The sequence below is a fragment of the Fukomys damarensis genome, unplaced genomic scaffold (assembly GCF_012274545.1).
Source record: "Fukomys damarensis isolate Sample0158 unplaced genomic scaffold, DMR_v1.0_HiC HiC_scaffold_30, whole genome shotgun sequence".
NCBI lineage: Eukaryota > Metazoa > Chordata > Mammalia > Rodentia > Bathyergidae > Fukomys > Fukomys damarensis.
In genome coordinates, this window is record NW_022900942.1 from 62247694 (window position 1) to 62261094 (window position 13401).

Below are 13401 nucleotides of genomic sequence, written 5' to 3' on the forward strand. Positions count from 1 at the left end.
AGAGGGATTGAACTCTGGTCCTTGCACTTGCAAGGCAGGCCACCGAACCGCTGAGCTAAATCCCTGGCCCTAGAATTGAATCTTAAGATGTATAGTTTAATAAGGTTCTGCAATTGATCCCCAGCACCAGGGAAAAAAACATATATAGTTTAATTTTGAACTTCTTTAATAATCACTGGTCAATGTTCATCAAGCATTTAAAGGATAAAAAGAATTGAAAATTAAATACTTTTCAAAAAATGTTTTTAGGACTACCAGAAGTTGATGTGGTTTTTTTGTTCTTTGGTTTTTAATTTTAGGCCAAGTTGAAGAAGCAAAGTTAAAAGAGGCTCAGTTGCGAAATGAGCTCAAGATACATAACATTGATATTCCTACAACGCAACAGGTATGGTTTCCAAGTATATTAAAGAAATTTGCGTTAGAGTGAGCCGTGTACATTTTTATTAGGAGTGCTCTGGCCACACTGTGTTAGGGTACAGAGATGTATATATGTACACGGCAGTCTACTCACGCTCTCGGCTATAAAAACAGCTACTGAAATGATACAGAACTCTTTTCCAAGAAATTGGAATTTGCATTTTTAATGTAGTAACACTAATCAATAGTTGATAATATACCAAGTACTAAGTTGAAAGGTTGCATGAGCAGTAAACAGTGTACATGATACTAAAGAAAGTAACAGAAAACAGTGTAGAGTTTTTAAATCTTACAGTCTTTATATGTATAATTCAGTTCTAAAGTAGCGTAGGTGGTCTTGATGAAATTCAGTGTGTGGCTGAATGGTAGCTTAAGATATCGAGCCCTTGGTTTGATCCCAAGCATTACCAAGAGAAAGCATTGCACCCTCAAGCTGTGGGGAGGGCTCAGGGAAAGAGTACTTGCTAGCATGCTCAAGACTGGAGGTTTATCCCCAGCACCACGGATAAAAGAAAAAACATTATACATTTAATGTTATTTGCTTGTTTTTAAGGTGTTGGCTTGTTTGCAGTACTGGGGATTGACTCCAGCGCCCCACAAATAGTTAGGCAGACATTCTACCACTGAGTTATATCCCCAGCCCTTTTAAAAATGTTTTTATTTGGCAGACCAGCCACATTATGTTTATTTTAATGTTGTTTAATGGTAGCACCTGATAAAGAGAACGTCAGGATTGTGGAAAAAAATTTTTTAAATTTTGAGACTGGGTTTTCCTAAATTGCCCAGGTTGGCCTTCCTCTTTCAGTTGTCTTGCCTCAGCCTCTCCAGCAGCTGAGATTACAGACCTGTGCTGCCACACCCAGCATACAGTGGGAGTTTTAGATCACTGTTAACACCAGGGTTGGGTGGTCGTTTTGGGGGGGTTCTTTTTGTTTGTTTGTTTGTTTGTTTTTTGAAACAGGGTCTCACTATGTAGTTGAGACTGACCTGGAACTCACTGTGTAGCCCAGGCTGGTCTCAAACTCACAGCAATCTTCCTGCCTCAGCCTCCCAAGTGCTGGGATCACAGGCGTGCGCCACCACACCTGGCCTGGTTTTTAAGTAAAGCCTGTCAGTTGGCTGCATGTTCTCATGCTTTCCAAACTGCTGGGTTTTCTCTGCTACCCTTCGGGCTGCCTGTTACCAGAACAGTTGGCCTTGTAGCCCATTTGTCGTTATAAATTACAGGTGGAACACATCGAAGCACTTCTGAAAAGAAAGATAACAGAACAGGAAGAGCTAAGGAAAAAACCCAGAAGGTCATGTACTCTTCCAAACTATACCAAAGGTAGTGGGGATGTTTTGGGAAAGGTAAGTCTGCTAAGAAGCAATGCATTGTACTATCTTGTGTAAAATAGTTTGTTTAAAAGTGGTAAAGTGTCAGTTTCTTTTTAATTTTAAATGTGTTCCCATAGGTTACCTACTCTCAGTACTGTGGTAGGGATTTGTCTTTTTTAAAACTGACATTTGCCAGATGAGTTGGCCTGTGATCTCAGCACTTGGGAGGCTGAGACAGGAGCATCACCACCAGTTCAAGGCCAGCCTGGACTACATAGCAAAACCTTGTCTCAAAAGAGCGGTAGAAAAACCCTGCTATCCATGACAACTGTTACTGCTGAGAGCAGAAGTTGTTAAGCCTTCATTCAAGGAGTGTTGTCCATTAGGGATACTCTCTTGTCATAGGGCTTCACGAGGAGCCAGTACTTCTACAGGAAACAAATTTAAGGCAGGCAGCAAAAGAGAAATAGGAGATACCTTCTGGGTCCCACCTCTGATGCTGTTAGAGCGCAGTTTCCCAGATTTTAAGAAAAAGAACAACGTGAACCTTTCCTTGTAGTTCCTGCCAAGGGAGCGAGTGCTATTCTGTCTCTTCTGCTCTCTTGTGAGAACCAAGAACCTTTGGACTCTTGAGTTTTCTGAATTAGAATGTGTGTTTGCAGCTTCTACCCTCTAGGTGTCGCTGCATCTCCTTACATCTTTATCTCCACTTCTTTTTTCAGTGCTGTTGAGATTTGGGGTGTATATCACATTTATTTTACCTGTAAGTTTTTCCATTTAATAGTTATCTTGTTGATTTTATACCCCATTTTGCAGTAAAGGAAACTGAAACTGAGGTATAAAGAGATTAAATAACTTGGAGTTTGCTCAGCGGGGCAGGTGGCAGAACCAGGGCTGCAGGAGGCCGGCTGACTGCAGTGGCTCCTCCTGCGTGAGGAGCGGAGCCTTGTTTCACAGCGGTTAGGGACTGTGTGTGGTGTCTTTGGTCTACATCTGAGGGACTGAAGTTCAGGGGCCTTGGACACCTTCCTGTTCACTGTGGTCAACGGCGGGGCTTGGCCGTGAACCAGGCCTCCCCAGAGCTGACACGCGGGTCGATCGTCAGAGGCGGCCAGCGCCCGCTTCCGCGGAGGAAGAAGGAGCGCAGCCGCCGCCGTGCCCGTTAGTGTTGCTCCTCAGACCCAGTCACAGAGCGAAGCCGCGCGGTGACGCTGAGGGCGCCATGGAGCGGCCATGGGGAACCCCTCAGAGCAGAGGCCCAGCCCCACGTCTTCGCTGCAGAGCGCCAGCGCTTCTTTAGTCCTGAGCACAGCTTTTAGTTTAGAGAAAGCAGCTCATACGTTAACATCTTTTGTCTTAAAAGAGAAGCACAGTAAACCCGCATGCTCTAGGCCACCACCATTGTACAGAGCTATCAGGATAACTGTAGAATTATCTAGTTTCTACATTTTGATGGTTTATTCGGTGCAAAATTCTTCAGTATGTAAGATTTCTGCAGTGTCTACAATAAATTTTAGGAGAAATCCTTTTTTTTTCATTAAGTTTATGGGTCCATTTTAGGTACACAGTACAGTTACATTCGTCATTGGGATCCTGTACCTCTACAGGACAGGTCTTGGTTCTCATTTTTTCCCCACACCCCTGCCCTCCCTTCACCCCCTCCACCCTGCCCTATTTACAAAGACTTTGTTTCCATGTTTTTTCTTTTCTTGTAGTTTTCTTTTCCCTTCTTTCCCTTCTCCTTTCCCTCCCAATTCCCCCCTACTCCTTGAGACGTTTTCTTCCTATTTCACGATATCTGTTATACATTTTGATACTTATTTACACTTTTAGCCTTTCATACCAGAGAAACTATTCGGTATTTATACATGTGTCCTATTTATTTCACCTAAGAGTATTTCCTCAATGTGCTGTAAATACCTCTAGTTTCTTGTTCTTTATGTCTGAGTAGTACTCCATTTTATTAAAAAAACACATCTTCTCTATCCAGTCTCCAGTTGATGGGCAATTGGGCTGTTTCCAAGTTTTACCTATTACAAACTGGGCCGCTATAAACATGGGTGAGCATACATCACTGTGGTATGATTCTTCTAATTCTTTTGGGAAGATACCCAGCAGGGGAATAGCTGGGTCAAATGCAACCTCTAATCCTAATTGTTTGAGTTAAGGAGAAGTATGCTTTAAATTCTCCTATTTAACTAGGAGTGGTAGTGCATGCCTGTAATCCCAGCACTCAGGAGGTTGAGGCAGGAGGGTCACTGTGAGTTTAAGACCAGCCTGGGCTACATAGTGAGTTCCAGGTCAGTCTCAACTACATAGTGAGGTCCTGTCTTTAAAAAAAAAAAAAAAAAAAAATCTATTTAAATAGTTCTTGTATATCTTAAAAGTCAAAGAAATATTTGAAATTTCATCTTATATAATTCCTCTTCTGTTCCCTCAGCAGTACAAGTTCTGCTCTAATCATCTAATCATTAAGAGAAAAATTTCTAAGCCTTCCTAATCATCCTTTATCTTCTCTGACTTCTTTAAAAAATTCTTCCTGGCACTTATGCAAAATTTGCAACAAATAGTAAAGAAATGTAATGGGAAACAATGAGAGGTGTACCTCTACTTTACAATATATTAACTTTTAGCATTATGAATATCTCCATTACTGTGGATTTTTTATAGTCTTTTCTGCCTCAGTTTCACATATCCCTGAATGAGGAAAATTCGGCATCAGTTTTAATAGTTTTTTGATTCAGTTAAATACAGATAATATTCCCTGCTAAATCAACTTTATTCCATTGTTGCAGTATTTCGGAAAATCAGTTTGTCACAAATAAAAATGATTTCTTCTGTTTATATTTGATTTGCCTCCATCGACCCTTCCAGCAGTGGCCATAACATTTTATTCATTGTCATTCACATGTACGAGTGTATTTGCAAGTCTGTTTCCTGTCTTCCACTAATTTCTAGTGAATTGGAAGACAAGGGCAGACGTTATAGCATGTCTTACAGTGACACTGAATTCTCATTCCTAGACAGATTTGTGTACAAGATCAGGTTGCAAAGGAAGGATTAGATAGGACTGAATCAGAGTGACGAGTGGGGTTTTGGTGTTAGTTGGGTAAACATTGCACAGGACAGCTTATGGCTCAAGTAAGTATTTCTAAATAGGAAAATGATTATCCTAAACTCCAGGGGATTCAAAAGCTAAAGGAAATGAGTCTCCTTTGTGATGTTTAGATTTGTTTTTTCTGAAAGAAATAGTGTAATAGTAAAGTAAAATATCTCAGGAAAATGTATTAACTATGACTATTTTATTTAATTGAATCTTAAAACTGCATTAAAGCTGGGTGTGTTAGCACATGCCTGTAATCCTAGCTATTTGAGAAGCTGAGGTAAGAATTACCAGTTCAAGGCCAATCCACGTCCCAGAGTAAAATAGAAGGGCTGGAGGTGCAGCCTAGGAGTAGAGTGCTTGCCTAGATTGAGCAAGGACCTGGGCTCCATCCCCGCTACCACCAAAAAAAAAGGAAGCCACGCTGATTATTTTGTTGTATATGTGTTATTTAAACATAGTTTTGTAATTACCTATATGTCATCTCAATTATAGATATGTTAAAATATGAAGAAGTATATCTAAATTAGCTGGCAAATTTTGTAATTTTTTTATTTGCCCACTTGCAAATTTGCTGGACTATATGAAAAATTTTTTTCTAAGATTTAACAGTAGAATAGAGAGGTTAATATATTCAAGTCAATACTATTAAGTTTTTACAATTGAAAAAAAATTTTATGGTATTAAGGAAGATAGTTTTGCTTTAAAGGTTTAAGCTTTAAAAATATTTAATATCAAATTTTTATGGTCTTTAAATTTTCTGCTTTGTTTTTATTTTTGCTCTGGACTGGGTTCCAGATTGCACACCTGGCACAGATTGAAGATGACAGAGCCGCGATGGTGATTTCCTGGCACCTGGCCAGCGACATGGACTGTGTGGTCACCATGACCACTGATGCTGCACGCCGGATCTACGACGAGACCCAGGGTCGGCAGCAAGTGCTGCCTCTTGATTCTATTTATAAGAAGACCCTTCCAGACTGGAAAAGGTTAGAAAAAAGGAAAAGTTTTTGTTTCTTTTTTTTGAAAATACATAAGGGAACCGAAACCTTACCAGAACTCCTGCAGCAGGTTCTGGTCTCCTGTGAGCCACTACAACACAAGCTGATAAGGTTAAAGACAAGAACTGAGACTTGGAGAAGAAGCTAGGTTTGGGTCTGGACGGTGCTGCTCCGGGCAGCAGAGACAAAAGTGCCGGAGCTGGCCACTGCTTATTGGGTTCACAGGGAGCAGCAGGTGACTGAGGGGGGCGGTAAGCCTGTGGCAGGAGCACCTTGTGCTGGTGAGGATTTTCAGTTGATTAGGACGTGAGATGAGCAAAGTCCTCCTACAGCAGTAGGTGGGACGAGCTTGTCCCTCCCCAGAGGGAACCTTTCTGCTGGGTTCTCAAAGGCTGGGGATGTCTTCAGCTGATGAAATCTTGCCCATGAGCATCACAGCATTGCAGGGCCACTAAGGCTGAGAGAGCCCTCATGGTTATTTAGCTGTGAAATGATTTTTCCCAAAAATTATGTAGAATGGCTCCCAACATACATTGTCAAGTTTGTTGTCATTGTTAGACAAGAGTTCTGCCACTGAGCTGCATCCCCATTCTAGCTGGTCTTTTATCACAGCCCTTAATTTTAAAATGATCTTTCAGCACCAGGGGTAGTAGTAGATCGTGCCTGTACGCCCAGCCACTGGGGAGGCTAGGAGGAGGATCATAATTTCAAGGCCAGCCTGCACAATTTATTCATACTTTGTCTCAAAATAAACCTTTTTTAAAGAGACTGAAAAATGTAGCTTAGTGGCAGATCACTTGGTTAGCACTTGCAAAGCCCTGGGCTCAATACCCAGATGCCCAACCCCAAATAAATAGTTCTGTGAAAAATACCTACAACAAACTGAAAGGTAACTCAAATCGTCTACATTCTTGTCTTTATCACAGGCACACCCACTAATATAAGTATTTAAATCTGTGTGACAATATATGCTATGTTTTATCGCCAGTTAAATGTTTCTTATATGTTTTATTAAATGTTATTTGTAGTACAGGTATGTGCCATTTGTAAAAATGCACACATAAATCCAAAGCAAATCTTTGCAACAAGAGTTGGAAGGATATTTTGTTAATAGAATACAGAACACTTTATTTGGGTTAAGGCTATAGATGTTGTATCTTTTGACCTATTTATGTCCTGTGAAAATAAGCCAGCGTTTAGGAGACAGTCTTTTGGCAGAGTCATTTACAAATATTAAAACTGCCGCTGGGGCAGCACTCAGGAGGCTGAGGCAGGAGGGTCGCTGTGAGTTCCATACCAGCCTGGGCTACACCTAATGAGCTCCACGTCAGCCTCAACTCATAGTGAGACCCTGTCTCAAAAAACAAAATTAAAACCACCAATCACAGGGTTTAAATGTAAAAAAGCAATAGTTAGCTGTTGCCTTCTTATTTTTCTTTTTGGGTGTTTGTTTTGTTTTGTTTTGTACCAGGCATTGCGCTTGGGACTTTGTGCTTATGAGGCAGGCGCCAGAAGCACTGAGCTAAATCCCCAGCCCCTCTTTTGTTTTTTGAGACAAGGTCTTGCTTTGTAGTACAGGCTAGCCTTAAACTCACTATGTAGCCCAGGCTGGCCTTGCGTTCTTACTTTAATATAAAGATAATGTAAATCTTGTTTCTTAATGCGTTGTATCATTTATTTTTCAAAATACATTTTCAGGGAAAACAATTAGGCATTTGTAATCTAAGTCTTTATATATATATAAATACACACACACACACACACACACACGCACACACACACACACACTTTTATTTTGGCTGTTTTGAATATACCATAAAAGACTAGAAGGAAATTATGACAAGACTTTTAAAATTTTTAAACATATAATATAATAACATTGAATCTTTTCAGAATGCTAAATAGAATTTTACAAGACCTGTAATGGAGTCTAAGCAAGGACTTGAAGCAGCACTTCAAAACAAGTCTGCTGTGTTAGTAAACTCAGGTTATTTCGTTTTGTAATCTAAGAATAGATTTTTTAAAAAACACTCGAAATTTGGGCTCAAATCTGTTGATTCCGAAATTGCACTCTGCTGAAGTATTGGTATTGAGGGCTGAAGTCTGCTCTGTTCCCGTTTCTAGTGCAGTACTGTGCCCCTCCCTCCTCCCTCTTTTTATTTTATTTTCTCTTCTCCCACACTCCCTGCTGCCTTTCCTTCCTCTCTGTGGAGGGCCTTCTGCCGCTCCTGCTGTACCTACCTCCAAAGCTGCACTGTCTCCTCCTCCTCACCTGGGAGAGGAGGTCCTGCCATCTCTGAAACGTGCCGTCCCTGGGCTGCAGGGGGCAGGGCAAGGTCCTGGTGCTGAGCTCCCGCCCTGGCTCTGCGTCATAACTGCCCACTTAGAGGCATCCCACGGGCCGTGTGGGAGCTGGTTATGTGGTCAAAATGGTTTGCAGCACATCATGTGCTTTTTATGTATTTTTTAAATGTTATTTACTCAGTTTAATACCTTTAACTTTTTTTTTCCTTAGACCTTTACCTCATTTCCGAAATGGAAAATTATATTTCAAACCTTTTGGTGATCCAGTCTTTGCCCGAGACTTGCTGACATTTCCGGATAATATAGAACATTGTGAAACAGGTAAAGGATATCGTGGTGGCTTACTTTGTACAGATGTTACACTTGTGATACAGATGTACAGATTACTGGTTATGGCTTAGCTTATAAGTGTTAGTTTTATTAATATTCTATAACTTTTCCTGCCTTCCAGTATTTGGTATGCTCTTAGGAGACACCATTATTTTGGATAATCTCGATGCAGCCAATCATTACAGAAAAGAGGTACGTATTTAATTTCCTTGTAAATCTGTAGGTCCATTTCTAATTGTTTTGACATTTTAATATAGAGCCAGATATAGAAATCATTATTTGATGATACGTGTGCAGATGGCTGAAAAGCCTTAAATATATGAAAGAATTAGCCAAGGTACCAATTGAATAAATTACTTAAGCTGGGCTTGAAGTTGGGATCCTCCTGCTGCAGAGCGCTGGGATTGTGGGCCCAGCAGCAGCGCACCCAGCAGACTGGGCCTTCACAGTGACGACGCTGGAGAAGGCTCCTGTCCCATGGCAGCAGTGGAAGTATAACCGGTCGCTCCAGCTGCCGGAAGAAAATGCCACAGACTGGGTGCTTCAGCACTGAAAGCTGGTTGTCTCGCAGGTCCGGGCTAGAAGTGTATCTGTAGGGCATCAGCAAGGTTGGTGTCTTCTCAGACCTCTGAGCGAAGGATCTGTCCCAGGCCTCTCTCTGCCTCCCTGTGGCTCTCCACATGCACGTGTGGTCGTGCCTCAGTTTCCCCCTTGTGATGGAATCGCAGTCACACTTGATTACTTCTGTGAGAATGCTAGCACTGAGTAAGGTCACTTGGTAAGGTACTGGGGGGTTAGGACGTCACCGTGGAGATTTTGAGGGGATTCGGCTCATAGCACCTTTGGAGGGGAATTTGGTAACGTGTGTTTCGGCTGTAAACAGACTCTTCAGAAACAGTGACGGCCTGTGAGTCCGCATAGCTTGGTTGGTTTCTCCAGGAGGTGTCGCTGCTCGTACTGAGGAAGGGGATGTACACACAGCTGGCAACTGGTGCTGGCCGTCGCCTGGCCAGTCTGCTGGTGCTGTCCGGGGCTCAGTGAGGCTGTGTGCTGGGGTTTTCTTCTCACCCACTAGGGTGAGCGAGGGCAATGCCATTAGGGTTTTAGAAGTTCCAGCAGGCAAGTGGTGTCCACCTGTACCGGCAGGAGAATAGACCAGCCTCGGCAGCGTAGCAGAATCCTGTTTCCAAAAAAGAAAAGCTTTAGAAGTTGTGCTGGTGAATCGTAGTTGTTGGCTATGCAGGTTGAGGGGCTCATGGCAGCTCTCCGTTCATCGGGATCAGCCTGCCTGTGCTCTGGGGAGGGCGCCGGGGAATCTCTCCCAGGATCCGCACCCTGCTCTGCTCTCCGCGTCAGGAACTGAGTGCTTTTCGCCCAATGTGGACTGAACCCTCCACGTGCACATTCACCTCATGATTCCTGGGCTTTTCCCCAGCTTGGCCTCTGGCAGGTGCCCCGGACAGGGCAAGAGCCGCTGTCTCCTGAGGCACAGCCCAAGAGAGTGCACAGCCCGTCCCGCTAGGCCCGGTCTGGCCGTTCCAGATCCACACCCAAGGAGAAGGACATGGGGCGCATGGAACAGCAGCAGAGAACTCGGAGCTATCACAGGGTTTCAGATAACCTTACAGACATGTTCTGACAAGGGTATCATTGGGGCTGAGCGTGGTAGTGCGCACCTGTAATCCCAGCTGTTTGGGAGGCGGAGACAGGAAAATCAGGAGTTCGAGTCCAGCCTGGATAATTTATTGAGATCTTGTCTCAAAACTTTTTGTTAGGGCTAGGAATATAGTTCGGTGGTAGAGTCACATGAAAACGGAGGCCCCGGGTTCCACCCCCAGTAAGTCCAGCCCCGCAGAAAAGAACAGTCACTAGAATGCGCGGAATCCATCACAGGACGCCTGCGGGGCGCCTGCCTGTGGGCTCAGCCCTCTGGGCCGCTGAGACCCAGCCATTTCAGGCCCAGCCCGGGCAGCTTAGCACCTGAGCGAGGCCTTGTAGAAAAGTCAGGGAGCTGGGTGTAGCTTGGTAGGGGAGCCACAGGTCCACCACTGGCGACGTGTGTCACGGCAGGAGAGGTGGCTGGTGGAGAGGTGCGACCTGTGTGCGCCCTTCCGCGTGAGAGGCGCCCTGCTGCCGGGTGCCCGGGGCTGTCACCCCTCCCTCTTGGCGGCGCGTACTTCAGAGGAGGCCGGCGGGTGCAGAGCGCTTGTCTGGCCTGTTTGTCGCCCTCCCCGTCAGGCTCCGTTTGCCTAACGCTCATCTAGTTTAAGCTCGCACTGGTCCGCCCCACCTCCCTGCCCCCGATTCCCCTTCTCCCTTGTAGCTTACGAGCTTATTAACAGTCTCCAGCGTCCTGAGTCTGCGAAACACTGCCGCCACCCAGCGGTTTCTCATCGCGGAAGCCTTGAATGATTTCCGTTTTTGTCAGCGGTGACACAGGCTGCTCACTCTTTACCGCCTCCTTCTCGCGGCAGGTGGTGAAGATCACTCACTGCCCCACGCTGCTGACCCGAGACGGAGACCGCATCCGCAGCAACGGGAAGTTCGGGGGCCTGCAGAACAAGGCCCCGCCGATGGACAAGCTCCGCGGGATGGTGTTCGGAGCCCCAGTTCCCAAGCACTGCTTGGTCTTGGGGGAGCAGATAGGTGAGTTGGATACCGGCTGCGTGACAGCGCCCACCTCCACGCTGACCCTCCTCTGGGGCCTGGGCACGAGACCGCATGTGAAAAATGAACCCCGATCTCACGGGACGTGTTTTCGTCCAGTGCTTTTTCTTAGCTTTTTAATGTCGGAGAGTTTGGAGTTATGTAGACGGTGAGTCTTCTTCCCTTATTGTCATTCTTGTAATTAAAAAAGTGCTGTTTTGTCTTGTTGAATAAGTACTTTGTCAGATTCTTACTCTGCTGTTTAGGAATTTGGGCTGTTTCTAGTTTGAGTTTATTATTGTAGCCTCCGCAGTTTTTAAAGCTCAGTTGGAAAGTGTTTTCGGAAGACAGCTCATACTGTATGGAGAGATGGGTGCGCAGCATAAGAAAGCCCAGGGAGCTGTGCCCTGCAGGCGGGGAAGGGGCGTCGGCCTTGGGAGCCGCTCCAGGTGTCTGCACCCTAGCGATGCCGTCTGCACAGCAGTGTGACAGTAAAGCACTTCCAGAAGAAAAGGTTTCGTGGCAGGCTGCGGAATCTGTGATGTGCTTGTCCTCAGAGACAGACCGCTGTGTCAGCTGGGTGATGCGGCCACCGGAGAGCTCCGGCCCGGCCGTGGCTGCTGTGTGAGGCGTGCTGTGCCTTGTCCGGAAGCTGGAGGAAGTCGCAGAGTCAAAGGGAATTGGAGACCGAGGCTGCCTGAGGGAGCCGCAGCTCCCCAGCTGCCCGGGTGCATCCTGACCTCCTGACCTCCTGACCTCCGCCCTGGAAGAGGGACAGGGCGGGGTAGGACCTTCCCTCAGCAGCACAGCTCTTCTCAGAGCACAGGGCCGAGAGCCTCGTCCCTGCCTGCAGCCTGCTGAGTCTTCACACTCTGTTTCTGAGCGAGTCAGGACAGACAGGAGAGAGAAGGCCTGGGGATCACGCCTCCACCTCTGCTCCCCTGACTCTCAGTCCCCCACCTCTCTCGGGAGCCCTATCTCCCTACTTCCTGTTGTCTCGCACTTTGCTCCTTATTTATTCTTCCGGCTTCTCATGTGAGAGAATGTGACATTTAAGCTCGTGCGTCTGATTTAGTTCATAGGACATTACGGTCTCGAGCTGCATCCATTTTCCTACGAGTGGTTCAAGTTTGAAATCTTTTGCTGTTTTTGTGGTTGGTTGGTTTGTTTTGTTTCAACAGTCTCTCACTGTGTATTCCAAGGGGATCCTCCTGCCTCAGCCTCTCAAGTGCTGGGATCACAGGCATGCACCACCACACCTAGCTTCCACATCTCTCTTAATGCAGAGTTGTGCTCCATTGTGTGTAATGCCACGTTGCCTTTATCTGTCCCTCTGCTTGGGACTGAGCAGTGGTGAGCTGGCCGCTGTAAACATGGGCATTTGTCACTGTGCTGTGACCCAGAGTGTGAAGAGCGCGGTACGGCATGGTCCGTGTATACAGAAGTGTCCTTGGGAGGTGATGGGTCCTGGAGCACTGGCCTGGGGTGCCGACCAATCCAGTGCAAACTTGCAGGGAGGGCTTGTCTTGGAACAGCGGTGGCGAACCTGTGGCGCACGTCATTATTTTCCTTTTAAGGCAAAAGATGTTCGTGTGTGAGTTGTTTTTTCTCAACTAAAACCTCTGCATTCAGGTTTAATTGCAGTGTGGGCACTTCATGATAAATAAAGTGGGTTTGGGTTGCAGTTTGGGCCCTCAGGCTCGCCATCCCTGTACTAGGTATTCACATACTTTGTACCATGTAAGCCGTGTATGGTGACACACACCTGTGATCCCAGCACTTGGGAGGCTGAGGCAGGAGGATCGCTGTGAGTTGGAGGCCAGCCTGGGCTACATAGCAAGACCCTGTCTCAAAAAGAACACCAAAAAAAACAGATTTGACGGATCATACAAATAAGGTAGAATCTCCAAATAAAAGGGACCGAATTGTACCCAAGAGCAATTGAACAAAATCAGTTTAAATAAGGCAGAACATTTATATAGAATGTTATTCAAGAAAGTGTTCAAAAAGTTAACTCTAACCTATAGAATTTTTAGACATGAGCTTTGTTGTATATCATCCAGGCAAACATGGAGACTGCTACTCATCTTATGAACAAATCGGTTTCCAGAAATTGCACAGAAAAAGCAATTCATATATTACCACTCTTCACTAAGTTATTAACATAGTTAGAAGGAAATAAGGGGCTCAATTATGAATTAATGTCCCTGTATTTTGAAAGGTTTTGCCACGGATATATTTATGGCTTTTTTGTTATTTACTGTTTTTTTTTTTTTTTTTTTT

The 13401-nt window shown here is 45.1% G+C and overlaps 1 protein-coding gene across 1 annotated transcript in view; it reads left to right on the forward strand.

The window, feature by feature from the left end:
- Smchd1 (structural maintenance of chromosomes flexible hinge domain containing 1) overlaps positions 1-13401 on the forward strand; it is a 103911-nt gene that overhangs the window by 83929 nt on the left and 6581 nt on the right. Inside the window, exons 41-46 of the mRNA XM_033757417.1 lie at positions 300-385; positions 1645-1767; positions 5636-5826; positions 8354-8463; positions 8594-8664; positions 10947-11118. Coding sequence (XP_033613308.1) covers positions 300-385; positions 1645-1767; positions 5636-5826; positions 8354-8463; positions 8594-8664; positions 10947-11118 — 753 coding nt within the window. The remainder of the gene's footprint in view (positions 1-299; positions 386-1644; positions 1768-5635; positions 5827-8353; positions 8464-8593; positions 8665-10946; positions 11119-13401) is intronic.